General features: G+C 47.1%; 3 protein-coding genes across 3 annotated transcripts; 1 reads left to right on the top strand and 2 right to left on the bottom strand.

The window, feature by feature from the left end:
• Nucleotides 1–50: 50 nt before the first annotated feature.
• LOC101063731 (kinesin-like protein KIN-14E) lies at nt 51–4,512 on the bottom strand. The gene is made up of 15 exons (XM_029842061.1): nt 4,387–4,512; nt 4,083–4,196; nt 3,767–3,886; nt 3,607–3,669; nt 3,414–3,527; nt 3,239–3,352; nt 3,008–3,174; nt 2,514–2,796; nt 2,136–2,450; nt 1,915–2,057; nt 1,588–1,648; nt 929–1,137; nt 668–854; nt 450–545; nt 51–192 (listed from the first exon to the last, which is right to left on the bottom strand). The coding sequence occupies exons 1-15, from the start codon at nt 4,510–4,512 to the stop codon at nt 58–60; spliced, it is 2,247 nt and encodes a 748-aa protein (XP_029697921.1). The 3' UTR covers nt 51–57.
• A 407-nt stretch (nt 4,513–4,919) lies between these two features.
• On the bottom strand, nt 4,920–18,683 carry spg11 (SPG11 vesicle trafficking associated, spatacsin). Its single transcript, XM_029841612.1, has 40 exons — nt 18,327–18,683; nt 17,718–17,896; nt 17,403–17,630; nt 17,036–17,249; nt 16,733–16,870; nt 16,261–16,628; nt 16,026–16,171; nt 15,848–15,953; nt 15,556–15,711; nt 15,303–15,460; nt 14,969–15,145; nt 14,786–14,857; nt 14,584–14,711; nt 14,175–14,353; nt 13,814–14,009; nt 13,536–13,739; nt 13,359–13,465; nt 13,000–13,145; nt 12,409–12,573; nt 12,116–12,182; nt 11,882–12,044; nt 11,598–11,806; nt 11,424–11,532; nt 10,895–11,054; nt 10,491–10,769; nt 9,538–9,738; nt 9,276–9,383; nt 9,043–9,208; nt 8,684–8,898; nt 7,888–8,605; nt 7,576–7,721; nt 7,235–7,439; nt 6,860–6,997; nt 6,596–6,729; nt 6,389–6,508; nt 6,100–6,268; nt 5,949–6,025; nt 5,626–5,781; nt 5,354–5,505; nt 4,920–5,275 (listed from the first exon to the last, which is right to left on the bottom strand). The coding sequence occupies exons 1-40, from the start codon at nt 18,527–18,529 to the stop codon at nt 5,101–5,103; spliced, it is 7,137 nt and encodes a 2,378-aa protein (XP_029697472.1). The 5' UTR covers nt 18,530–18,683; the 3' UTR covers nt 4,920–5,100.
• Nucleotides 18,684–19,076: 393 nt separating this feature from the next.
• On the top strand, nt 19,077–22,765 carry ciao2a (cytosolic iron-sulfur assembly component 2A). The gene is made up of 5 exons (XM_003967202.3): nt 19,077–19,309; nt 19,717–19,881; nt 20,523–20,572; nt 22,141–22,186; nt 22,496–22,765. Exons 1-5 carry the CDS (start codon nt 19,186–19,188, stop codon nt 22,594–22,596), a joined length of 486 nt encoding a protein of 161 aa, XP_003967251.1. The 5' UTR covers nt 19,077–19,185; the 3' UTR covers nt 22,597–22,765.
• The last annotated feature ends 4,947 nt before the right edge of the window (nt 22,766–27,712 follow it).

The following is a 27,712-nucleotide window of genomic DNA, read 5'->3' on the forward strand; positions in this document are numbered from 1 at the left end:
GACAACAAAGATTCACACCAATTGTGAAAATCCTTCATAGAGACACGTGTCAGTGTTCTACTTGAGTGCTTTGTTGAGGTTCTGTGCAGGTTTCCCCAGTGAGACCTGACGGACGGAGGAGCCGAACTGCAGCGAGCTCAGCGTTTCCCCCATGTTTTTAATGTCGGGACTCACGTTGACAAACATGCAGCACTGCAGAGAAACAAACCTACATTTAATGCTAACAGTAGCTAACGCGGTAGCGACAGCAATAAGACGCGCTAAAAAATCTCGACATGATCGGCACTGGGTTATTTAAAAGGTCACTTTTCTTTGTGAACAAAAGCTTCTTTTTAGTTTTTGGTACCAAACAGACCAGTTTGAGTCAACAGACGCTGCTGCTGTGTTGCACTAAACTAACGGTGTAAATGTCAACATTGAGCAACCCAGAGGATCGCAAGTGTGTTCACCTTTGCGTCTCCGCTGAGGCACGGCTGCAGGAGGTGGGTGAGTTTGGAGTTCCTGAACGGGATGTGGAGGGCATTACACTTCAGAGCGCTGAACACCTGCGGAGAGCAAGCCTTCAGAACATTTACACCCAGCCTCATGAATATGGACCTACACTGTTTTCCAGCCTGCTCTGTGGTCCAGCTTCCTCTGGACTCCAGGGACGCTGGTGTTGGCCTACCTGACCCAGTGCCGTCAGAGACCTGTTGATGGCGGCTGCTTCCACCAGCCTCTGACCTTCAGCTTCTGTCCTGGAGATCCGTTCAGAACCAGCAAGGTCGCACAGTGTGAGCGTACCACGAGATGCGAGTCCTGAAACCTGGTCTGAAACCTCCACCTGCAGCGCCACCACGAGGTGTGACCGAGAACTGAGGAAGACGAGATTTTATTGTTTTATTGTTACGATAGCTCACTTCCTCCTGCTGTAGTATCTGAGCATCACCTCTGTGTGTTCATCTTGGTGGAGGTGATTTTTCTGTTCTTTTCTCCTGTCTCCATGATGGCAAGGATGTCCTCCTCACTCTGAACCTGGATCTGGCTCAGTCCTGGGACAGACACCGATTTGCCCTGAACTCGGATGTCCAGAAGAGCCTCGTTGTTTTTAGCCAAAAGGTCTTTCAGAGTTTCATTATAAATCTCTAACATGGAAATCTGAAAACAACAAAAAGTTTAGGTAATAATGGACTTTAAAGAAGGTTCAGCTAATTAAACTTGCCTCAGTAAAAAAAAAAAAACATCTATTATATTTAGCTAAATTTGCTGCTAACCATTAGCTTACATTGTTACTTTGGTGACTAAAAATGTTCTTTGTTCTTTTGAGCTGAAAATAAAGATCAGTCTAAGGTGCTGATCCTAAATGGTTTGGTTCCATAAAGGTTCAACAAAGATTCAACTGGATTGTTGAAAGCAACTGGGAGATTTTCCACCTCTCTAATCCAGCAGTTAGAGCACCATTAATGTGACCTGATGACTCAGAACCTATGTTGACACACCTGATGACAATGAACACCAAAAATACTAAACAGCATACAAAAATCTTCTGAATCTTATCCAGATTTGTTTCAGAATACTCTAAAGTGAAGCTGGTTGAACTTCTCACACCTTCAGAGTGTAGGACACCTTCTCCTTTTCAGCACAGACCCGTAGAAGTTCTCGTATGGACCTGAGGCAGCAGACAGACAAGTTAGAGGTGTTGTTTAACACCTCTGAGCGGAGGGAAACCCGATAGCGCTACAGAAAACGAGCTTACGTCTCATCAGGTATTAATGACAAAGTGACGGTTCTCCGGTGACACGTCAATGAGGTTCGGCCTCTGGTTTAAAGGTCAACATTTACAATCTGACAGAAGTAGTTAGAATGTTTAGCTTTAGCCAAGCTGCTGGGCGACAAGAGCTCCTCTTTCAAACATAAAATCCACAAAGATCTGACCGGATGTTGACCCCAGGGTTTTCCTTGGTGCCCATCATGGTGTATGTTTTGCCCGAGCCCGTCTGTCCATAGGCCAGAATGCAGACGTTGTATCCATCCACACAGGAAGTGATCACTGGCAGAGTTCCTGCAAACACCTCCTCCTGAAGAAGGCAAGAGGAGCAGATGTTAGTTGCACCGGTCGTTGCAGGAGGGTCTGAGGGGTCCAGGAAAGTCCTCACCTGTGTGCTGCCCTGAGGATAAACCTTATCAAACTGGAACTTCTTCCAACTTCCCTTCTGGACCACCAGAATTTCCTCTTCATCGGTGGTCTCCAGACAGGAGCTGGAGTCTGTGGTCTTCCTGCAGCGGCAGAAGACTCGGATGTTGCCCTGCTGCTCCAGCAGCTTGTTGTACAAGGCCTTCCTCTTCACCGTCTCCTTCCTGTAGAGGGATTGCAGCTGCTCCATCTCCCCCGCTGCCTCCTGCTCAACCCGGGTCAGCTTCTCCACAGTCTCCCTCAGGTGCTCTAGCTGGTTCTTCATGTCGGTCAGTGCCTGGAGAGCCGTGGATCGAAGCTGCTTGTTAGAGATGTTCAGCTCACGGGTCAGGCAGCTCACCTGAAGGAGTTGCCTGGCTTCCACTGTGGGTTTGGTGATGGTATGGGCAGGGGGAACTGCAGGAACCCTTCGGTTCAGAAGAGAGCGGATTTTCTCTTGAGCTGCCTGTTGATCAGCCTCCACCTCTGCCAACCTCTGGTTGAGGTGCTGGATGACCTCAGTGAGGTATTGAACCTCTCTGGACAGGTAGCTGTTCCTAGAGAGGAGATTTTCCACCTCCTTCTCTTTGCTCTGGAGCTTCTGCTTCAGCTCCTCGATCACCCGGTCCCTCTCCAGGAGGGCCCTGTTGGGTGTAAGAAACCAGGTGATGATGGTGATGATCCAGTGAGGAACAGGTCAGATAAATGGTACATTCCTGACTTCCTGAATGTCAAGCAGAAGGCTTTCTGAAGATCCAAATGTTCCATCAAACGTATATGTTTTCAACACTTTGATTAAAAAGTTAGACATTTTTGGCTGGTTTAGCATTATTGGGATCTGGTTTCACTACAGACCTGAAGGAGTTCAGGTCACTGTAGGTGGGGTCTCTACTCGGAGGGGCCTGCAACAGGATTTCTCCAAACATGGTGAGAAAGACAGAGATGACCTCCTCTGGGTCGTAATTACACTGTCTGAGCGCCGCGGTGATCTCCTGCTGGTCCAGCAGACCTGGCAGGGCAGACTGGACACAAACATACCTCAGTGGAACACAAACACCCACTGCTAGTGTAGTAGAACATCCTCACCATTACTCGTTGGACTCGAGCTTTGACAAAGTCCATGTTGACCTCCCACTGCAGCGGCAGCATCAACCAAACACCTGACTGAGGGTCCCAGAACCTGCAGGTGTTGACTCGCTCCTGGAAGATGGCAGAGATGTTGGGAGGTAGGTAGACCAAGGAGAAGAAGGCTTAGACTCACCTCAAATATGTAGGTCATGACGGTTCCTCTGCCTTGGATGTAGACGTTGCCGGTGCGATCATCGTCTCTGACCGCCGACTGGACGGTGGGCGGTGTCTGCATTTGACCGGAGCCCTGAGGGACAAAATTCTGGTCCCACTTTGGTATATTGAAGCTGAATTTTGGAGTTTTTATAAGAATATAATTGACTGACCTCAGTGTTGGGGGTGAGGAAGCAGCCCTGGAGGTACCACTCCTGAGGAAATGGCTGAAGTTTCTGGTTAAATACATCAGGAGAAGGTTCCAAGGTCACACAAATATCTGACTAAGTACATAAGCCGGCCACCTTCCAGATTAAGCCCATTTGTTCTCACCTGTGACTCGTCCACGTAGACTCTGTTCCCATGATGGCTGAAGCAGCTGTACAGGGTCCCGTTGTTGTGGAGGAAACTCTCAAAGTCCAGAGAGACCTCCTCAGCCTCGCCCACACTGCCCTGAAGATCGGACACAGGTGATTCACCAACGCAGGTGATTCACCAACGCAGATGAGTCAAGAAAGAGCATGAAAGAATCCAATTATGTTAAAAAATTGAATTTTTAAAGTTTAAATTTCTGACTTTTGAAGTCTGACATTAGCAGTAATAGAGTCACAATAAAAACATGGTTAATGTTGGAGGAAAAGCTGCTCACAGGAGCAGGAGGTGTTTCTCTCCTCTCCTCTTCTCTTCCTTGTGTGTTCCCTTCTTCACACTTTAAAGACTGAATATGAACAGCAGGAACTTCTGGCTTTGCATCTTCAAATACCTGAAATCAACCAAATAGATTGGCCAAAGTTTATCCAGTAGAAATGCTTAAATGAAATCCCCACATTTGCAGCTTGAGCTAAAAGAAAATGACTGAACTGGATTCGATGCTGTTCTGTAAACTCCATCTCTGACACCTGACTGGTTACCTGAGGAGTCCTGACAGGTGCAAACGCGAAACTGTCATTCACCTGTGAGGTGTTGTCACTCTGTCCAGCAGGAGGGGGGCTCCGACCCAGCTCTGGATCAGGATCAGCCCCCCGGACCCTTAACTTATCCGGCCGGGACCCTTCAGTGACAGATGCTCCGCTACCCATCCTGACCAACACACAATGGAGAGAGGGGGAGAGAGGGAGGGAGGGAGGGAGGGGGGGGAGGGGGAGGGGGAGGGGGAGAAAGAGGGAGGGGAGGAAGAGAGATGGGGGGAGGATTCACCTTTCACCTGTTTTGATGTTAGATTAATTAAATATTACCCAAAACAAGTCGGCTCAGTGGGTTTAGACAATAAGTAACAACAGAAAACTCTTTTTCTGAAGTCAAAAGAGCAAATTTAGTCTATTTTTTCCGCAGCTTTAGTTTTTGAGCCTGGAGCGCCCTCTGGTGGACGGCCCAATAATCAAGCAGAACTGAATATTTGGATGCATCTGATGTCACTGTGATTGTGAAGCTTCAATTTATGGCTCATTTGTTTAAATAATAAATGTAATGTAGAAACTTGGATTTCTTTGATTTTATTCCTTTATTTAGTTTTTGGCAGATATTAATTAATCTCCACAGAAGATATTTGAGAAAAAAAAAAACTCTTTTCTGATTTCTATGTTAACGATTCTGATAAAGCAGCCTCTGCAGGTGGATCATGAGTCAAAGAGTTATGAAGATGAGTCAGCAGAAGTTGCCAGGCTCCATCAGTTTGTCAGTCTATCATTCAGATAGCTGCAGGTTCTGTCGTCCTCCAGCAGCGTCTTGGTGACGTCGTACAGTTTCTGCTGGTAGGCCAGTCGGTAGCGAGTGTAGACGTCATCGCAGTGCGTCAGCAGCCGCTTCAAATTAGGAGCAGCACTGCTGGGAGCGCCGTCCAGCCTGGAACCCAGATCAGCAGGTTTGACCAAAGGTTTGGGATCAGTTAGAAGTTTCACCTCGTAACCCTACTGTTCTTACTTTTTGAAAATGTCCTCAAACAGACAGGTGGTCAGCGGACGCCGGCGTTTGAGCTCCTCCAAGTAAGCAAAGTCTGCGTCGAGGACGACCTTCTGGTACAGGATGTGGACCCAGTCTGGACTATAGCTGTAGGCTTCCGACACCACAAACACCTGAGAGACAACAGTAGACATCGTCTGCTGGACACAGAATCTATCTGTATGGACTCAACACTCGCAGAAATAACACGTTCATATGTTCCGTCTCACGCGTTCACACAACTTGAAGCCAACCTGATAGCAGCGCTGCAGCGACATGATGGTGTTCAACAGTTCAGCAGGCTGAAGGTTGATGACGCGCAGGTGTGAGTCCTGTTCCAACAGATGCAGTTGGAGCGCCACCAACTTGGCTGTGCGGACACAACGATTGGCCTGGCGCACGCACGCGTCCTGGAAACACACACCAGCCACAAACTAAAAATTCACAGGCTTGGTCCCCACAAGCAAGGAGGTTCCCATGTTGCTGAATGTGCAGGAAAGTTCCCACATTGTAAGCTAAATAAGTTCAGGTACATACACCCCTAAATCTGCCACAGGTAAAGAAAAAGCTGATGTACCTTGGAGAAGCTCTCGGCAGCATCCGTCAGTAAACCCAACACCTTCACCAGTGAGCTCTTCAGTTCAGGTGTGACAACTGTTCAGAGCAAAAATGGAGGTTTAGACAACAACAAGGCTGAAGCTGCTGTTACAGCGCCATCGGCTGCTCACCCCAGGCCTGAGACTCGATCATCTTTAGCTGCGTCCTGGCGGCCATCTCATGGTTCTCTCCGATCTCTCTTCTCATGCTGAAGCACAGTGCCACCATGTTGTGCTTCTCACTGTCTGCAGGTAGGCAGCGCTTCAGGTAATCCAGCAGAGCCGTCTTCAACCCAGAACTCTGCAACAGCAGGGACTCAAAAGATCACCTACAGATAACACAATAACCTCCGACCACAGCTAAACATGGTTTTACAGGAGCATTCTGGAGATCATTCTGAGGGGAGGAGCTTTTCCCAACCTGCCGTCTGTCTATGTCAACATTCTTCCTCAGCAGTATCTCAAAGCGGTGGTTCTGATGCAGCAGGTCGAAGACGTATGTCATCTCATTATATCTGCCGATACCCGTCAGCAGCCTCACCTGCAGACACACAAGTTTATCAAACCACAGGAGAGTCACCAGATAAGAACAACAAGAAGTTGTTTTGTCTGTGTGAGTGGGCGGGACCAGTAGGCTGAAGTGCTCTCCTGGAGCCAAGTGGGCGTGGCTAAGGTGACGGGCAGCCTGGAGAACTCTGACGATACCCTCCATGTTACAGGTGAGGCTGAAGCAGTCATGAGCCACGATCAGCAGCTCCACAACTAAAAGAGAACAAAATGTTCTAAAAACTAAATCTGAAGTCAGAACAGCTGCTTCTCCTCCATCTTATATCACTTCATATACGACACCTGCTACTCTGCTACATGCTAACAAGTTTACGTGTGAACTCACTGCTGTTCAAGTCTCGCAACGGAACACAGTTTAAGTTTTCCAGCAGTTTGACTCCCACGAGGTTTGGATCTTCACACAGTTTGATCAGCTGGATCAGAGAGTCCCGCCCCTCTGATGGCCTGAATACCTGCTGCTTCTCTGCACACACACACACACACACACACACAGACACACACACACACACACACACACACACACAAACACAAACACACACATTACAAAAGAAAAAACATCTCGCCTACACATGCATCTCCACCAGAAGATTCTGTGGTGTTCCTCAGAGAACCCACACAAGGCTGAGGGGAACACAGAACCTTGAGCCTTCAGTTTTGGGACTGACGCTAGCAGCTAGATGGTGTGTTTCACAGGACTCACCTGGCTGCAGCTCCTGGTTAGACAGTGTCAGAGCCTGGACCACTGCGGAGGAAACCAGCTCCGCCACAGAGTCTGAGCTGAGACCCTGAGCTCTGATGAAGGTCTGAGCTTTCCGGAAACGTTCTGGCTGCTCCAAAAGCAGCAGTTTTTCCAGAATGGATCCTGGTTCCTCGCTGCACATCTGACTGAAGGAACACTGCAGCTCCTGAAAGGAAACATAGATGTTCTTGTTGGAACATGTGAGAGCCTCATGTCTACCCCTCCATCTGGGTTTTTAATCTTTTAGCTGAAGACTTTACATGTTAAAAGTGACACAACTGAAACTCTGTGAGGTTGGTTACCTTGGAGAGCTGGTAGAGGCCGAGGACCCGTTTGCAGTAGCTGTTTCCATGGCAACATTGATCCGCCAACTTTTGTAGCTGGGCAGTAACGTCATCATTGGGGAAAACAAGCATGGAGAAGGAGAGCAGACTGCTGACAGAGGAAGCTGGAGGAGATGGGAAAACCAGTCAGTCAACAGATAGCAGGAGTTCCTCAGGGCTGCGCTTCAGAACCTTTCCCATTTTCACAGCTTTCTCGAGAATTCTGAGCAGATAACAGCATTCTACAGTCCTAGCGACCTGCAGGAAGGGGTATGGTCAGATGGATCTTACAGGGCTTGATGCTCTTCCCTGGCGGAGCTTCTGACACCTCCTCTGTAGACTCTGGCTTCAGTTCTCCACAGGCCAGACCTCGACAGTGCAGCACCAGCCACAGATCCTGGTGGTAAAGGGAGAAGTACCGACACGCCCGACTGGCTTCGTGGATACTGCCCTCGTCCAGCACCTGACCAATCAGAGTGGTCAGGACAGTCCGCTCCTCTGGACTCAGTGACGGGTCGAGGGTTGGTTCGTCAGAGGGACCTGGGAGTCCCTCCAGGCGTAGACACGTGTCCGTGTTCAGACAGGACACGTTGTCCATGGAGAACTCCTTCATGAGTGCCTCGTACATGTTCATCCCAGGTGTGATGGGGGGAGGCGGCAGCTTGAACACACTTGCCTTCTCAATGTTGATGGTGAGGATGTGGCATCGAACCCGAAAGAGCCACAGTTTCTTTTCCAGGCTCTCCAGCTGTTTCGCAGGTACCGGGCTGAGCTGGGACAGCCAATGAGCAGTGAGGCAGAGTAGTAGACATCGCTCCTGGAGCTCCAGTAGCTCGTCGGACTTGGACCACTCATCCAGTTCCACCTGTGACTGGAAGAACTGGTGGGCTAACTCAGCCTCAGTGCTGTCAGACTTTAATTGCTCATGACACTTCTTCCAGAAGGTGACTCTGGTCTCCAGCCTCCCCCACTGACGTTTGGACCTCTGGGAGTTCACTTCCTGGAGAAGCTGCATGGATGACAGAAAAGGTGGAAAGGTGAGCGCAGGTCAGAGTCTGGATCCTAATCCACCTCACTGCCTGCAGACCTGGCTGAGCAGTAGCTGCTGGATGGACAGGCCAGCCAGCTGTGCCACCTGCCGGGCCTGGCTGTAGCGTCCCCTGGCTTGCAGAGCCTCCACGATGGCCTGGAACTCCTCCTGCTGTACGGATGCTGAAATGCACTGCAGCAGCCGAGGAGACAGACTGACGTCAGAGTCCTGCAGGAGCTGACTGAGCTGGCTGAGCTTCCTAAAGTCTAGACCTGCACAGGAACATATGCACACACACACGCACACACGCACACACACACACACACACACGTTACAGAAAAGATAAAAAAAATCTATCATTAGTTCATCATTAGTTTTAGAGCAAGACACAAACCTGAATGAGGAGCTGAACTCACCGTTGGACTTGAGGAGTTTGTCAACATCAGCCAGGAGCTGCAGCAGGCGGTGGAGGTCAAACTGGGAAGAACAGCGCTGCAGCATGGAGAGGAGCAGCACAGAGGCCTGGGTCTCCACCCACTGCAGGGGGAGTCCACCAGAGGGCGGTGGGCTACTGGTCCTCAGCTGTAACAGTGGGGAAATGAGTCAGTGATGAGTCAGGAGAAGACAACGCACATTTCTGCTTCCTCACAGTGAGAAGGGTCTTCTGGAAGTCCACCAGGTTTACTTTGGCCTCAGAGAAGTTTCTGTATTCGCAGCACAACTCAAACATCCTCAACACCAACAGCAAGGGGCAGTCCTGAGGCAGATGCATCAACACAGGTTTAATCCAAGAAATTTGGTTACAAAACACAACATCCTACCCTAAAACTGTCCTGGTAAATGAGCAAGAGGTTCCTGGGAAAACCATCACCATGGAAACAGTACTGAATATGAGAATGAATCACTCTCACCCTTTGGAAGAGTTCAAAGCCTCGAAGGAGGGGCCGGACGCAGCCCCGCCCCAGCAGCGTCCGCCATATGACGGACAGGTCGTGGAGTGTCCAGTGATGATGCTCTGGGCCTTCGTCCAGGTGGGAGGTGGCTTCACTGGCAGTGATGTCATCAACAGATGTCAAAACCCACACACACAGGCAAGCTAGAAGCTCGGCCCCCTGTCAATCAAAAAAGTCACTGATGTTTTTCTCTACAGATGAATCAAAGCTATTAATATTTAATTTCTTTCGGCAATTTTTAATGTAATGACACTAAACAAACATTTTAAAATGATTAAACAAAAACAATGACAAATAATGTGCAGGTAAGAGGATAAACAGGATGTAAAACTGATCATACAGTGGCAGAGACTCATGGATGGAATGGACAGAATAAAAAGAAGAGAATTATTGTCCAATTATCTGCCCACTAAAGGTTAATTCAAAGGCGTTGTGAGGTCTTATCATATTAAAAAAGGCTTTAGATGATTTGAGAAACGTTATCTACTCTGTTGATGGTCAGAGTCCTGAGTTCGGATCCTTGTTCTAGAAACCTGACCTGTTTGTGTTGATGTGCTTCAAACTTTACAGTTAGATTGGAGGATTTACGAGTTTTAAAAAATGAGTTTATTAAACCAGTTCAGACGAGTTGAATAGTGTTTTGGACCAAAGTTAATGCAGACAGAAACTAATTTAAAATGTATTCATTTATGTAATCATTTCCTTCAATTACGCATCATTAAAGTGTAATTTTAACTAAAGTTTTAATCAGCAAAAGTGGAATTATCATGAATCAAACTTGATTTGGATAATTAACTTTAACGACCACAGACTGTGTTGTTTCATTAATGTAATAGCTAAATTAGGAGCAAATATAGCTGGTTTAGAATTAACACAAATTGAGTTGTTGACTTTACAGCTGCCACAGTTACCTGTTGGCAGGCAGCCATTACAGCGAGGGTGGGGGAGTGCTGCACCAGAGCCTCCTGTAGAAGGAACCAGGAGGGTGCCGCCTCCTCCAGGCTCTGCAGGAGGACCTGGAACAGCTCCGTGATGGGCTTCTGGATGCTGCTGTGCTCCGTGCTCCTCAGAGACTCTGGTGGTTCCTCTGATCCACAGCGGCTCCGCTTGTTATCCACCTGCAAGTCCTGCAAGGCCAGATTCAGGTGGGCCTGTAGGGTGGGACCAAACCCAGCTGCCAGTGCCCTCACCTGGAAAACCAGGAAAAAACAAATACACCTTTTACTGAACATCAGGGTGGTCATTGGTTCAAAAGGTTCGATACAGTGAACCTGATCAAAGACCAAAGTGTGTGTGTGTGTGTGTGTGTGTTCACCTGCTGTGGTGGGAAGTTGTGCAGCTGGACAAAAAGCAGGAAGTGGATGAAGTGTCCATCACTAGCACAGTAGGTAGGATAAACTGAGCTGAGTGTCTGACCATGGAGCTGACAGAACTGAACAGGCAACGCCCACTCCTGAGCAGCCTCATATGATGACCTATAGTACACACACACACACACACACACACACACACACACACACACACACACACACACACACACACACACACACACACACACACACACACACACACACACACACACACACACACACACGTTACTTCGTTTTTTTATGGTTGAAATAGACCGTTTGTGGAATACAATTGTTCTACATTAGCTTAGCTTGTTCCACACCTATGTCATTACTTAAATATTTCTCATGAATGTTGACAATCATATTTACTACAGCAACAATTTGGAAGTTTATCAAGAAAATTAAATATAAAACAAAGATAAACACAATTAATTGGGAGCAAATTTCATTGCAGACAGCTTTGGACTGAGGAGATGGTTGCAGAAGTCTGACCTGCCGATGCCTTTCTGCTCCAGCTGATCCATCACTGCAGCCTCCAGATCCCCAATCAGCTCTTCTGCTACTTTGGGCTCTGCCTCCACCAGCTTCACACCTTTAGACACTGAAAGAAAGATAAATCACTGTGTGCACATGCTGCATTAGCTTGCTGGCTGTGAGTTGGGTTACCAAGCATGTGGAGATACCGCGATGGCGTGCCGATGCCGTGGTGTCGGCTCCAGTGCTGCAGGATGGCGTTTAATGCTCGGACATCCACCCTGAGATTCAGGCTGCAGATGCCCAGCAGTTCACAGAAACACACACACGCCGACACCACCGGCGCCATGTTGAAGCACTGCAGGGCCAACTGGTACACCTGCTGACGGACCTGCTGCAGCCTAACACACACACACACACACACACAGTATTACAACACCATGTGATCCACCACCACCTGAGACTCTTCTACTCACCGCGGCCTGATGTCACTACAGCCGTTCAGTTGCTGGATCAGGAAGGTGGCGAAGGCGAAAGATGGACGACCGTGACGAAGGTAATACAGGAAGTCGAGATTCTCTACCAGAGCAAACCTGTTCACCAGGTGTGGGCTGGAGAAGTGAGGAAGTTCTGACGATTCTGTTGAGGAGACTAAAGATGTTCCAGAATCTTTGAAGCTAAAGATTCTGGGACCAGTTTTCACAACTTACCTGTGGAGTTGAATGTGTTTGCCGCCTGCCAGCCGAACAGCCTGGAGGGGTCCAGAGGATGGAGGGACTGAAAAACAGGTTTCAGATTTTAAATTGAGCATGAAAAAAAGCAGAGTGCCCCAGGGAGCCAAGTATTAAAAAAGTGCAAAAAAGTAAAGATGTAATGTTGAGACATCTTCGTGGTTGGGGGGTTGAGTGGCTAAAAGGTACTTTCACCAATAATGATTACATTATTACATAGATCACATGTAGGGAGCGCTCTAAAACACTGCTGGAGACAGATATGAGGGTACCTGCAGGAGGTGGTACACTGTAATGTCAGAGGATGGGCTGTGTCCTCGGGGCCCGCCAGGGAACAGTGCCACCTTCAACTTGGGGTAGGGCGCCAGTGCCATCTTGAGGACCTGGGGGTCAACCGTCCTCTCTGACCTTCCTGACCTTTGACCATGAACTATTAGCTTCAGAGAAGAACACGTTCAAGAAAAAAAAACATCATCACTCATGGGATCCATTTAGGATTTATCATCATTTTATGTCTATGAGGAGGCTGTGGGACCCGGAGCAATTCTTGTTTCTTATTGTTTATATTCACCCTGTGAGCAGTAGGAATCATTCCTAAAAATTCACATAATGAGCAACTGTTTGACCAGGTGGTGGCATGCTGGATTAATGTCATTGGCTCGAATTTTGACCAGCGTTAAAAAGAAGCCCGGCCCTGAACACAGTCTGAGGGTATATTTGATCCAGTTCACCAGCAAAAACAGAATTGTTCACTTCCAGCGTTCCAATCAGAGGACAGGACATCAGATAAACACGAGATTCACCTCGATCGCCCTGGAATAGATGGAAAAATCACGTGTTTGTTGCTTAGAGGCGATGCTCACCTCGTCAATTCCTCCGGGGGCAAACATGATGGTGGCCAGGGCGAGCAGAGAGTGACCTTCCAGCAGCAGGCTGCTGAGAGATGCCTGGCTGCCCGGCAGCAGTACCTGAGCACTTGTTAAACTAGCCTGGAACACCAGTCCTGGATCTGGAATACAACACAAGCTAAAGTTGCAGCCATTAACTGTGTTTCTGCTCCGACCTGCTCTGGTTTATCAAGCATCTCTCCAGTACGACACAACTAAAACAATCAAGGCAACAGATAAAATTAAGGAATTATCAAGTCCATTATCAAGTCCATTAAGACTGTTCGGTTTCATTACAATGGAGAGCAGAAACTTCTACAACAACACTCTGGTACCAGTCAGGTCTCTGGTGATCTCCTGAATCTTCACCAACATCTCACACCAGGGTTGGTTCTCTGACATTCTCTGATCTGTCAACAGGTGACAGTTTCTGGGCGTCAACCTAAGTGCAGAGACATGTGGCTCATTAGCTGCTAATTAGAAAAGTCAAGACAGTAATGTCATCAGGTCACCTGTAGTGCTGCAGGTAGGTGTAGAGGAGGTACTGCAAGTTGTGGTCCTGGCAGAAGGTGATGAACAAGCTGTGGAAGTCGAGGCTAAGCGGGGAGCGGTACTGAGGGACGGGTGGGGTCAAGGCCATCACTCCTCCACCCTGAGCAAGTCTCCACAACAGCTGCTCAAAGTCCGCCAGTTCATCCGGGATGAACACACTTCTCCTGGACGCACAGCGAGACACCACAATGTTAGAGCTCCTTTTGTCACTCCACAGATGCCAAAACTGCAGCTGTACCTGGCCAGCAGGTCCAAGATGTTCTCCCTCATATAGGTGCTGCACATTGTGTTGTTGTTGACCACCTCTGGTGCTAGCTCAGGCCAGCGGGGCGAGCCAGAGGTCTGGCCCTTCCCACTGATCCAGCTCAGCACTCGATGGTCATGCAAAGAAGTCAGGTAGCGCCACAACACTGCCGACTCACAGGAGCTCAAATCTAGAAGAAACCAGCCAAAACACCAAAGATCAGAGAGAAGATTCGCTCTTTAAACTGGCAACAGGCCAACAGTGCAGCCAAATCCAGACAAGGTCAAAGGTGACGACTTCAGATGTTGCCAAGTTGAGTCCTTAGTGGAACCACCATAAGAACTGGTGGATGCACCTGAGTGTTGGCGTCTGGACAGGGTGATGGCAGTCTGGCAGCTCTTGTCCCAGTTTCTCGCCCAATCCAGCCGGAGGTTCCTCCAGAGAGACCCTTCCTCCTCAGACCGCTTCGGTCCCACCAGCTCTGTCAGAACCTCCACACCAGCAGGTGGTTCTCTAAGGATCATCTGCAACCACCTGCAGCATGACAGAAACAAAGAGGTCAGAGACAAGACTGGACCTCATTCCAGAACCTGGTTTCTGCCTCAGTATTCCTGATATACGTAGTGCCATCTTCTGGTGAACTCAAGGGTAATTTCTAAATTGATGGCTGACTGCCTTCACCCGCCAGCTAACCAAATGCTGCTGTTACCATGGACACAACAGGTGCATGAAGACGCCGAGGACGTGTAAAGACTAATGTTTACCTTTGTGAGCTGGTTTTCGTGGTGTGGCGGGACCCGGGCAGCGAGCCCAACTTCTCCATCTCTCTGATGAAAGCCACGCCCTGCAGCTCCTCCTCTGGAAGAAAACCCTGTTCTGACAGCTCCTTCACCTGGAATCATCACAAACTTTGAGACGGCTGCTGGGAAACAGAACAGGTAAAAAAAACAACAACGGTGAACCAACCATAAACTCCCGTAGGTCTTTGTCGTCAGTGTAGCGGCAGATACTGCTAAGCTGCTCCTTCACGCTGAAACCCTAAAACATGAAGTCCCACTGCAGGTTCAGGTTGTGCTAATGAAAGCATATCCTGACTAACATAGCAACGTTAACATACTACTGCAGCAACTGAAGAACAGACGTTCTGACCATGTTAATGAGGAGTGTGCAAGCAGTCTGCAGGTCCCGGCACTGCAAGCAGGAGAACACCTGACGCAGACCCTCCATCCTCAGAGCCGATAGATCCTGTTCTGGATAGTTCTGCCTTCGCAGGACAGCCTGAGCTCGAGGAATCTGATTGGTCAAAATTGAGAGACGTACCAGTTCCTGCCGAGGACACAAAAGAGCCGATGGAAGTTCTTTTTATTTGGGTTTAACAGAAATGTAATCACATACTTTTCATCAAAGTTACTTTGAAGTTATCAGAGCATCTTTGAATTGATTATATTTTGGGCAGAAAATTGATAAGTTTAGTTCAGTTCACCTCCGTTGGCAGACCGGCCCACTCATCCTCCGTGTCAGTATCAACTGAGCTGGACGTGTTGCCCCCTGCAGGCCAGGGGAATTTCTTCATGTAGCTCCTTAGTTCAGTCACGTAACGATCAAGGACGTTGACGCAGCTCCGCACGCCTTCATCCTCGTCTGGAAAGAGATGGATGTGGTCCTAATAAACCACTCTACTGTGTGTGTGTGTGTGTGTGTGTGTGTGTGTGTGTGTGTGTGTGTGTGTGTCTTACAGTGTCTGTTGCTCAGGACCGTTCTGATCTGAGTATTGATGAAGCTGACCGTGACACTGAGAACTTGTTCTGAAAACTGACGACTCTGAGCTTCGCTGTGGGAGTCTCTGATGGCTAAACACAGCAGGTCTAAAGCTGGACACAACTGCTGAAGCCCTTCACACGCACACGCACGCACACGCACGCACACGCACGCACGCACACACACACACACACACACACACACACACACACAGAGCTGAGATCAGCAACACTTTCTGCAGATGGCACAAAGCTCTGAGTTTACTGGTACCGTGGGTGAGGTCTGCAGGTGCCGGCTGATCTGCAGCTTTCAGAACGTTCTCTTTACTCTTCAGGAAAAATTCCACTGTGTCCAACTGACGGTTCTTCAGTCCAGCCTGCAGAACAGAGGAAAGTCAGCAAGGGAACATCTCACCTCTTCAGAGGAAGGCTCATAAGCCGAATCCCACCTGTAGGGAGTGAATAGGGATGGAGCAGCGCCCCCAGCTGTTCAAGTGACAAACAGCATCCACTGTTGAAGCGCTGCCAAACAACATCAACCTGATGAGCAGATCCTGCTGGGAAACAGAGAACAAGACCTGGAATAGGCCTGCCTCTGTACAAACATTTTGTTAATTTTAAATGATTTTGAAGATTAGTAATCTGAAGACTAAAACAACAAAGACCAAAACTGATCAGACTCACTCTTCAGGAACAGTTGATGCTGTCTTTCGCCGCAGCGCTGAACTGGAGCCGCTTCGCCACACGTCTGGTGGTAACTCACCCTCCCCGACTCCAAATCCCAAAAGGCTGCTGTGTTGGGCTGGTTTCCAGGGGTGACGAAGGTCAGCTGTGCAGAGAACTCAGACACGGCAAGCAGAGAGGGGATGGACGATTTCGGGACTGAAAAAGACACTGTTGTGCCACCATGAGGAACTCTGCTGTGAGCTGAGAACACAGCCTGGTGTGACTTCAGATGGGGGAGGGAGGAAGACCATGAAGAGGGAGAAGAAGAGTTGGTAGGAATTTGCTGAGCTTTAGTGTACAAATAGGCCAGATGAGCTTCCCAGGAGCTGAAATACAGATGATAATTGTCCTCCAGTTTCAAATAAAAGATTTATTCTGTTAGAAAACAAAAAAAAAATGTTTTTACGATCAAAGGAGATGTTGGAGTTACCGTTCCGGAATGAAGTTCAGACCCAGACTGATTAAACAGCGGCCACAGCTCGACACACTGTCCTGATCGTCGGCCTGTTGGGGCTGAAGAGGTGGACGAGAGACGGGGACAACGCAATAGAGGTGGTTCGGAAAACTCCTGGAACACAAGGCAAAGCATTTTCAGTCAGTAACATCACCTGGAGTTAAATGAGTCTTACAACTCCTCCAAACAATCGTCCGTTCTATCAGAGTTTTGGCTGAAAGGCCAAAGGTTCAACTTCCTTTGGACCACTGATCACAGTCAGCCACAGGAACGTTTCACCTGAAGTAATGGTTGAGGTCAACAGCAACGGCGGTGTGAGACTGAGTGACGGCTACAGCCGTGCTGAGGTCAGCTGACACCTGCAGGAGGCAGAAAGAAGAAGACGAGAGGGAAGAAGCTGTTAAGCTGAGTTCGTCTTCCACCGGCCAGGACTTCAGGTAAGACAGGAGGTCGATGGTGGCCAGAAGACTGCCATCAGAGACATGGTACACAGCTGGAAGTCAGAGTGAAGGAAGAGTTTGTCCATGCTAGCCCCGCTTTGATGCAAGCTTAGCTTCACAGAGAACTTTTACATTTGGACACTCTACAGTAGTGTGTCTAATTTCCCTGAGATGAGTTGCAATATGTTGTTCTTAGCTGTGGATACAGATAAGTCCGCTGGTGCTGAGGATGAAGAGCGTCTCTCTGGAGATGCAGCGGTCCACAGATGTGTGTCTGCTGTCATCACTCAGCTGGATGCGGCAGCAGGATGTTGTCTGAAGCTCCGCCTCTGCTGGTCGCCACTGCAGCTGCAGCAGCCAATCGGTGTTCAGCAACACAAAGCATCGTCCAGCAGCAAACGACAAAACAAGCAGTGACTGTTGCTCACACACATCTGAAACCAAACATGAGATCAGACATAAACAGCACGCTGAAGATGCGGCTACTGCTGATGCCACGGCGGGCTCGTCCTGGTTCTCACCATGGTCCTGCTCTCTGAGTGCCTCCAGCAGCTGATCTGCAGAACTATCCCAGAGCAGCGATATTGGAGATCCTCGTTCTGTGTTCACCTCCAGCAGCTTCAGGTGACACTGAGCTCCAACAGCCAACAGCCTGGCAGCGCCGCCACGGGCATGAGCCTGAACTTCCTCCCAACAAAAACTGCAAACACAGCAGATCATTGAGAATGATCCAGCAGAGAATTATAAAGATGCATAAAAGACACTGACAGATATTTATTCATGTGAAAGAGATGGTCACAATTTAAACATGACTTAAATTATAATTTGATTTTGGTTCTACGTGTTCTGGTTTCACTCAGTAACACCTAAATATACTAGAATAAACCCTTTTAACACACACTCCATTTATAATTCCCTACTTTAGAAAATGTCCAATAAAAGTGGATTATCTAACGTAGATGAAAGTTTGAAGGAACAAAATTTCCGAATTTCATGAAGGTCAAAGCGTATCAGGCTAATTTTGTATTTTATGAGGAAATTAACCAAATTTATCAGCACCAGACTCAGCGCAATATTACGTTTTTAATTAAACGTTTAGAATTCCCCCGTTGTTGTGAATCTAGACTCACTCCGAGAAACTTCCCTCCACAGTAGCCGCAGAAGATTCTCTGTCTGCTTGGTCCCACAGCTCCAGCCGGCCCCGGACACTCAGGCAGCCGAGCAGGGAGCCTCCGGGGGCCAGTTGTGCCTTCAGGATGTCTGCTACCTCCCCACAGTGTGGGTTCTCCGGGAGCACACGCACCTCTGTGGAGGCGTCCCCGGCCGCCGCCATCTTCCACCGCCGAGGGGACAATTTATTACCGATTACTGAGTTTTAATGTCCGCTAAAGAGACATTTTATAAGCAAAAGTCCTTAATTTGACGCTTCTGAAAACGAACACACCAACTAAACCCAGAAACAGCTTCGTATGTGAATCACGTGACTATGTCAGGTGACAGAATCTGACCAATAAAGGAACTTAACAAAAAGATCAGTTAATGGAACAACGATATTAAAAAGCGATTTAACTCAGCTGACGAAGCCATCAACAAACTGGTTTCTGCTTTTTCTGTTGTGATTTGCGATCATACGACTGCCTGTCCAATCAAAAGTAGAACTCAGCTGTCAATCAAATAAGCCTTTAACTTTAGCCCAGAACCTAAAAGAGTATACCGATTTAGTTCGACAAGCTGCTTCAGTATAAAAGGAAAGATGTCAGTATTAAGTCTGGCCCAAGTTCTGAAATAATGCACGATAAAATAGTCTCAAGGTTGAGAATTATTTTCATTTTATTGTAGGAAAATGGAATCGATCATGGATCGATTTCTTTTGCCTTAAAGTGAAATGAAAGCGGAAGTGACCTTTCCTCCGCTGAACCGTGTTGAGGTTTCAACAGTATTTTCCTGTCTCAGTCGCTTTGTCGTCGTTATAATGGCGTTAATTAAAACATGGAAATAGTCTCCAGCCTTGTGTCGTTGACTGTTACCAAGGTTTTACAGTTTTCTGGGCTCGTTAACAACAGGAATGTCCTAAAGACGAAACAAATGGAGGAGAAAGCGTTGGAAGTGTACGGTAAGTATTAGCGGTGTTATTGCCGGTGTTCAAATGGTTTGCTTTCATGTCAGATGATCGTGTTGAGAGAATTAGATTCGTAGCAGTTCTAAGACGGATTTGCACATGTCTGTAAACGGTAACAGTCTCAGAAATCAGATAAGGTCAAAATGGTTACTTTTCTGTAAAAGTGCGCCATTAAGTATAGAGAGCACCTTGTTGTGTCTAGTTAAACCGAGGATTCTTCTCCTCAGCAGCCTGAAACAAAGTTTCACCTGAACACTCAAACAAATTTGACAACAAACTACCTTAAAGTTCAGTCGACAGTTTCAGCACGTTTACACACTCGTATATCACTGATATTCTTTTCCTGTTTCTGCCTTTAATGTTGAAATTTGTTGACTGTCTGTTTTTGTATTATCTACCAGATGTGATCCGAACGATCCGGGACCCAGAGAAACCCAACACCCTGGAGGAGCTAGACGTGGTGACAGAGAAGTGTGTGGAGGTCCATGAGCTAGGTGAGGATGAGTACCTGATTATTATCAGGTTCTCTCCCACCGTCCCTCACTGCTCCCTGGCTACGCTGATCGGTGAGGCCTCCTACTTCTCCACCTGTCCTCCTCTCCCTCCGCCTGTCCTCCTGTACCTCTGCCTGTCCTCTTCATCTGCGTGTTCTCCTCAGCCGCCGTCTGTCGTCCCCAGCCTCTGTCTGTCGTCCTCTGCCTCCCTCTGTCCTCCTCATCCTCTGTCTGTCCTCCTCACCCTCCGTCTGTCGTCCTCTGCCTCCCTCTGTCCTCCTCATCCTCTGTCTGTCCTCCTCACCCTCCGTCTGTCCTCCTCTGCCTCCCTCTGTCCTCCTCACATCTGTCTGTCCTCCTTACCGTCCGGTTGTCATCCTCACCCTCCCTCTATTCCCCTCACCCTCTGTCTGTCTCCCTCACCCTCCTCTTCATCCTCTGTCTGTCCTCCTCACCCTCCGTCTGTCCTCCTCTGCCTCTTTCTGTCCTCCTCACCATCTGTCTGTCCTCCTTACCGTCTGTTTGTCCTCCTCACCATCTGTCTGTCCTCCTTACCGTCCGTTTGTCCTCCTCACCCTCCCTCTGTATCCCTCACCCTCCGTCTGTCTCCCTCACCCTCCTCTTCACCCTCGTCTGTCCTCCTCATCCTCTGTCTGTCCTCCACACTGTCTGTCTGTCCTCCTGGGCTCTGATCCATACGTTTTTGCCCACAGGTCTCTGCCTCCAGGTGAAGCTGCAGCGCTGTTTGCCTTTCAAACACAAGGTGAGTGGCAGAACCTCCCCTGGTTACTCCAGGGTCAACTCCAGTCAAACTACCTTAGTCAGAACAACGGCTCACAGACAGAGCTGAGAGCTACGGAATGACAACAGAACCCACCTCTGAAGGTGCAGAAAAAGAACTTCCTGCATCTTCTAGATCAGGGGTGCTCACATTTTTTCAGCATGCGAGCTACTTACACAATGACCAAGTCAAAATGATCTACTCACCACAAAAATGCAAAACATCTAATTATTTTCAAATGTATTGAGGATTCTTTGTATGTACAATGTATGTTGGTGTACCTTGCGTAACCGAATGAGCCAATATTGCAAAACACACATAATAATTAACTATTAACATCATTTTGTAATTGCTTGAGTTTACTTTGATGACCTACACTGAATTGAATCAGACAGGGATGCTTAATAATCTTCAACGCACTTCGAAAATGACATTGTGAATGAAAGTTCCGTATGAAAGTGATATGTTTTTGTCTTCTTACTTGGTCCCGCTCCCTCATTCATATTGATGACCATAAGCTTTAGCGATGGCTTAAAATCAGAGGTAATTCACTGAATAACTTAGCGCTTCTGACTGGTTGCCCTGTATGTCAATCAAGTAACGGGATTGATGATAGGCTGACATTGTAAGTTCTGTTGCACTTAGCGCCGTTGTTTGCGCTTGATTGGTCACCTGAATGTCAAATTCAGTTGTCATCTAACTGGCTGCCCTGTATATCAATCAAGTGACGGGATGAATGATAGGATAATATTTTTTAATGCCACGCCGTGATGGACCAGTACTACCTCCGTGATCGACCAGTAGATCCAAACTGAAGGAACGGTGATCGACCAGTCAGAGGACGTGATAGACAAGATCAGAGATACAGATCTGAGCACTGGTACTGACCCAAGCACTCCAGAACCAGCAGAGATTTGTGTACACAAGAACCAGGAACAGGAGAACTCTGAAGGTCCCAGTACCCAGTTCAATGACCTGAACCTTGAAACTGTTGACACGAGACTGCCGACATTTATCAGCAGGAGATTCTGAATTCAGCCTTGTTCCTGCTCCGGCATCATTTGGGCTACCTGGAAGGATGACACCAGTAAGGACGCAATCTATGGACTTAGTGGCAGCATCTAGTCCAGCAGCTGCAACAGTCCCAATTCTCACGCGTTATTAGCAACGTTTACGGTCTCCTGGAGTCATTCAACAGGACTGAAATGATTCCATAAGTCATGCCTTCTTTATAAAAGTTATAGAGTGAAGGAACAGATGCGGGTTCATTTTCAGGACAGAGGAACTGAGAACTCCCAATAACTTAGCATCAGAACAGCAGTTTCTCAAGTCTCAACACCCCAACGGAGAACTCAGAACTGGATCAAACTGTCAGCTATAACGTTACCACACATAAAATGTTCTTGCTGGCTGCTGATCAGGTCATGGTTCTGTCTCAAGAGCAATTAGAACAGAGAGTTCCTGAAGTGTTCTGTGTTCTCTTCATGTTTGTGGCTGAAAATAAACAGCAGCCTGTCGGTTTTACCGTCTGTTTCCTTTTGTCTCCTCAGTTGGAAATTTACATTTCCGAGGGAACTCATTCAACAGAAGAAGACAGTGAGTGTTTTTATGAACGGTTAAATAAACATGACATTCTGCTCACATCAGCGGATCATTTCCTGAGTTATGGGGACCAACTGTGTTCCGTCTCTTAGCTGAGCAACATAAAATCTTAGTGCTGTCGTGTTGCTAAGGCAACAGTAAGTTACCGTAAAAGTAGGGCAAGTGACACGATGGTGTTGGAAATCATTTTCATAAAAGAACTAGAACCTTCTAAATGACTTCAGGGATGCTAATTGACCAACACTCTAATGTTTGATTTCATATCTGATGTGTTGAATGACTGAATGATGGTTGTGTCTACAGTCAACAAACAGATTAACGATAAAGAGAGAGTGGCAGCTGCCATGGAGAACCCCAACCTGAGGGAGATCGTGGAACAGTGTGTGGCTGAGCCAGACGACTGATGGATGTGTGTGTGAGAACACTGAACCGCACTGCAGGTGTCTGTTGCCAAGGTGATGCCAGGTTGTAGAAGTTTTTTGTAAATGTGAAATCAAATTATTTTGATTATTTTAATATCCTGTCAAATGAAAGATGATTAAAGTATCATGCATTAAAAGTCTCTCCCTTGTCTCCAATTCCTGTTTCTAAACGTTTTCAGGTGCGGCGCCTCGGAACAGAAACTCCGCCCACTTTCCATAGAAATGGGCGGAGAACCTGTAGTTTCCAGTTTGATGCAAAATGAATAAAACACCAGTTTGTTTACTAGTGAATACATCATAATATGTAGACCTCCATCCTGGATGTTGACGTTGAACTGCAGGAGGGGGATGAAGCAGACTTTTTAAACAGAACTGCATTTAAAAACCCCAAAGTTGAGCCCATAAAAGAGGTTTTCAGAACACCAACTATACTTTGATCTGAAAAATTTGGAGGAGGCTTGAAGAGAAGATTTTTCACAAATCAGCAGCTTGACTTTGTTAACGGAACTTCCTGCTGATGCCAAGGCTGCAGCCTGCTGGTGCCACTGGTACCACACTGAGATCATAATGATCCCCACATCTTCAATCCTTTTGAATCAAGTATGACAGAAAATTTATTGATGAGTTCTAAAGAGAAAGAAAGCTTCCTTATCAACAACAGAGCCGAACCACATTCTTTTAATCTTGATGAGTGAGGGAAATGTGATTTCTGGAACCACAGCAGGAGGACACACACACAACTATAACACGAACATCCAGAACTCATGTGAGCTGTCCTCAAAGATCAGATTCATCGTGGACTCCTACTCTGATCGTGTTCAGATTGTGTTCCACTGCTGTGGAGCTGTGGTGGTTCCACAGGTGTTTTAATCTAAATGACGTGCACATGTGCTATGCTGATGTTAGCTAGTGACTGCTGAAGTTAGCTTAATGAACAGCAATGCTGGTGGATTCTGAGATTTTCCAGCCTCAGGTCCCAAAATTGTGATTCCATCACTTAATGTTTATTTTTGGTGGACATTTAACATTTGCGGGACATTTAATATTGTTGGACATTTAACGTTTGCTGGACATTTGTCCTTCCTATAGTTCCTGAAGATCAAAGAAGAGAAGCAAATGTGTCCATGTATAGAGATATTTCTGTTAAATGGGTGAAATGTTGGTGATTAAACAGCGTGACAGCATTTTTTTGCTCTTCTCAATATGTCTTCACCACTGCCTGTGAGTCCTTTTTTCTCCATTTTTTAAGGGATAATCAATCACAGCAGGAGGTTCTGGAAAAAAAATCAGCATGGAGGATTTCTATTAGTCTGATTCACTGCAGCCAATTAAAAAGCAGCAAGCATGACCCCGCCCCTCCTGTCGGGGAGGCCACACCCCCCGCCAGCACTGGAAGCTAATGACCAAGCAAAGCTAATCAAAACGCATGAACGCGTGACCCACGTTTGAATTTACCCTTCAGGAAAAACTGGATCAGGAAGGTCGAAGTCTGAAAATATGTGACAAGAGTTGTGCTCCTTGCGAACAGTGTTAGAATCAGCTAACAAATCTGTTTCCCTTTTAAATTTAAAACCAATTAATTCTACATGTGAGGACAGAGATGATTGTGAGAGATTTATGTTCATCCACAGGTTTTCTATTTTTTGGCATTAATGTGTATAGATCAAAGCCCTTAGGACATTTCCTTTGATGTTTAATCGTATTTGTGGAGCTGCTGTGGAAATCAGAGTTTAGATGGCGTCAGAGTGGAGTCTCTCCACCTCTCTCTCATGATTAATCTGCTCTGCATGTCTATGCTAGACTTGTTTGTCTCACTCTGATCCTACTGGTTACTCTGTATCAGCTACAAGATGAAAGAAAAATTACATCAATAAAAAGTCACTTCCGGCTATGGTCCGACTCACAAATGGTTCTGCGACCGAACCTGATGCACAGAACTCTCAGAACCACAATCATCACTGCAAGCATTTTAGCAGCAACAGCCACTATAAATGATTCTTCAGAAGAGAACATTCAAGGATGTTTCCTGAGAAACGTGACTTCAGATGATGTTATCAGAAACATGACAAAGTCACTGTTCTTCACAGGAGGACGTCTTTTTATCTGTGATGCACAGCACAAGAGCCGAACGTGACAACTTCCCCAATGTAGCTCCGCCCTCCTCATCACACACACCCCCCCCTTACACACACACACACACACACACACACATTGCTTCAGGAACAGCAGGAGACCGTTGTTAGCATGAAGATAGAGTAGCTAATAAACTGGTTACAGAATGGGTCAATGACTGGTTATACTGGGACAGAGAGGAGAGATGACTGGTTATACTGGGACGGACAGGATAGATGATTGATTATACTGGGACAGAGAGGGGAGATCACTGGACATGTGTGGCTCTGTCATGACCCTCATATTTAGAGAGAAAACATGGTTTAGATACCACTGAAGAGTGATCTGTGTGTTTCTGCTAGCTATGAAGGTTCCTCTGTCCTCTTCCTCTCTTTTGAGGTTATGATGACAGTCGATTGGATTATTGCGGATTATTAAATCTCTGTTCAGTAGCAAATGTGACATCAGTGAAAATGGAAATTGAAAGTTCTGGAGGAACAACAAAGGAAGGTGCAACCATTGACGGTTAATCCTGCTGGGGGCAGAGCCCAGTGGGTCAGCTGGGGTCAGGGAGGTTACGTCTGATCCTCAGGGCAGTCCTGATGGGTTTTTTCCTTTGGTCCTTTGTTGTATAGATTCAATCTGCACAGAGAACTATTTCACCCACAGGCCGAATGCATTTGGGTTGACAGAGCAACACGTTTGATGGAAACTACAGTAAAACATCAATGAGCAGCAAATCCTGGACTTCAAACAGCAGCTGAAGAGCATGACAGAGGTTCAACGCCACTCTTCTTCATCCTTATTGCGTCATGATTGAAAGTGGTCAGGGCACCAATGTCATCATTAGTGATACGTTGTGTCGTGCTAGCTGTGGGCACATTAGCATTCTGGATGTTCTCTTTTAGCTGCTTGAAAGAGCTCTCACACAGACAAACAACAGTAGCATCCTTTGAACATGTCACCGCGATCCAACTTTTGTGAAACCAAGGCAACCATCATACCTGAACCTAAATTAGCTATTCTGTTCCAGTGTAACGATTGAGGACCATGTGAGCACAGCATTCAGATCAAGGTTCCAGCTCGCTCGCGGGCATTCCATCAAGTCTGAGTTTCACCTCTAGATGGTCCAAAAGTTTGACTGTCTGAGGACGCCATGGGGAGGACACCATATTCATCCCTGTCCTCCACTTTGATTTAGCCAGTTCTGTTCCCTGCTGTTCCCTCAGAGTGTTGACCATTTGACATGATTGACAGCTGAACTCTGAACCCACACTTCTTGAATGCTATTCCACATATTCTGCTTCTAACAACTTCTCAGATTCTCTTAGATTATTAACCAGATTCACAAATTCTTCTGATAAACCAGGATGGTTAGTTTGCTGGAGGATGAAAGTTTCTGTCCTTCAGAGCTGGTAGCAGATATGGAACAGGGGGAATTGTGTAACAGGTAAACCCTTTGATCCTTCTGCTGGGAGGAGCTCATGGTCTTCAGGACCACTTCAAACTCTGCTTTGAAATAGCAGCAGGAAACTCGCAGACGTGACAGTCGGATGAGAACTGTTTCATCAGTCCGATCATGTGTGACACCACATAGCTATGCAGTCACTTAGTCCACCCACCCACACTGTGCACCCCCACAGGAATGTTATCACTGCAGCCACACAAGCATCCGACTGATCTGGAATCTGCAGGATTCTCTCCCTCCCTCTGTCCTTCTCTTACTTCCTCTCCCTCTCTCTCTCACCATCAGTGTTTAAGGTCAGACGTGCTAGTTTGAAGGTCATATCTGCATTAAAGGGGTGGCTATATGACCACGTCTGCTCCGTCTGTGTGTCACTCAGCTCTACTCTCCCACAGCGATAGCCAAGGTCAGTGCTATCACACCTCCAGTTCTCCATTTTCTCATCTGGACCATGAGGAACATGAAGGATGTCTCAGTAGTGCCACCCTGGTGGGTGTTGGTCTAGTTCCTCCCCTGAGGCTGGAGGAGGTTTACCTGTGTCACTGAAGAAGAATGAAGTCAGAGCCAACATGGACCAAACTGGACTGGTATGCTCATAACAGTGTGTCCTATTGTTTGGCTCCTCCCACGTTGGCCCTCAGCTTCAACCTTCTGATACTCTCCTGCTGAAGAAAGTCTTGGAACAACTGCGGAATCCTCTGCTCATGATCGAACATCCAGCCAGTGGTGAAAGAACAAATGCTGCATCAAGAACCTCAGATGAATCAGAATCCACCAACTAGCAAAACTTTTGTCTCAACTGAGCTCCTCTGCAGGTCAGCTGTTCTCTAGAGCCTAATTAAGGACATATCATAGCATGTAGAACATGGCTACATCGGGCAGAACTACAGAGACAGAATTGGTTCATGGGACACTTTAGTTGATCATCATCTATCAGAGTTCAAGCCTAAAGTTTTTATAACTTTCACCTCTGAGGATGACTTCAGCATCAGATGAACCACAACCCACACTCACACACACATAAACTGAACAGTCCTAAACATCATGTTGATGATGATGATGATGATGATGATGATGATGATGATGATGATGATGATGATGATGATGATGATGATTATGTTGTGTGTATGTGTGTATTGATTTTCTGCAAGCTAGTTTTATTCTAATTGATTTTTCTTCTAAAGTTGTGGTTCATCTGATCTGGATGCTGAAGTTGTCCTCAGCTCATTCAGAGGTGAATCATGGGAAACCTTCTTCCTTCTTCTGTCTTCCTCTTTCTTCCTATCCCTTCCTCTTTCTGTCTCTTCCTTCCTAGTTCTTCCTCTACATTCCTTCCTTCATCTTCCTTCCTCTTCCTTCCACTTTCGGCCTCCCTCTTTCTTTCACTTTTTTCCCTCCCTAATTCTTCCTCTTTATTCGTTTTATCATCTTCCTTCCTCTTTCATCCACTTTCTTCCTCCTTCTTTCTTGCTCTTTATTCCTTTCTTCATCTTTGTTCCTCTTCCTCCATATTTCTTCCTC

The sequence above is a fragment of the Takifugu rubripes genome, chromosome 9 (genome assembly GCF_901000725.2).
Source record: "Takifugu rubripes chromosome 9, fTakRub1.2, whole genome shotgun sequence".
In the NCBI taxonomy this organism is placed as follows: domain Eukaryota; kingdom Metazoa; phylum Chordata; class Actinopteri; order Tetraodontiformes; family Tetraodontidae; genus Takifugu; species Takifugu rubripes.

Coding starts and splice junctions, on each gene's coding strand:
- LOC101063731 (XM_029842061.1), bottom strand. CDS start 4,512: ATGGGTAGCGGAGCATCTGTCACTGAAGGGTCCCGGCCGGATAAGTTA. Junction 3,670..3,766: donor TCTACGTGGACGAGTCACAG/GTGAGAACAAAT, acceptor GTATTTAACCAG/AAACTTCAGCCATTTCCTCA. Junction 3,353..3,413: donor TCATGACCTACATATTTGAG/GTGAGTCTAAGC, acceptor GCCATCTTCCAG/GAGCGAGTCAACACCTGCAG.
- spg11 (XM_029841612.1), bottom strand. CDS start 18,529: ATGGCGGCGGCCGGGGACGCCTCCACAGAGGTGCGTGTGCTCCCGGAG. Junction 14,354..14,583: donor ACGAAAACCAGCTCACAAAG/GTAAACATTAGT, acceptor GTCATGCTGCAG/GTGGTTGCAGATGATCCTTA. Junction 7,722..7,887: donor AGGGAAGAGCATCAAGCCCT/GTAAGATCCATC, acceptor CATCTCCTCCAG/CTTCCTCTGTCAGCAGTCTG.
- ciao2a (XM_003967202.3), top strand. CDS start 19,186: ATGGAAATAGTCTCCAGCCTTGTGTCGTTGACTGTTACCAAGGTTTTA. Junction 19,882..20,522: donor CTCCCTGGCTACGCTGATCG/GTGAGGCCTCCT, acceptor TTTTGCCCACAG/GTCTCTGCCTCCAGGTGAAG. Junction 22,187..22,495: donor TCATTCAACAGAAGAAGACA/GTGAGTGTTTTT, acceptor TTGTGTCTACAG/TCAACAAACAGATTAACGAT.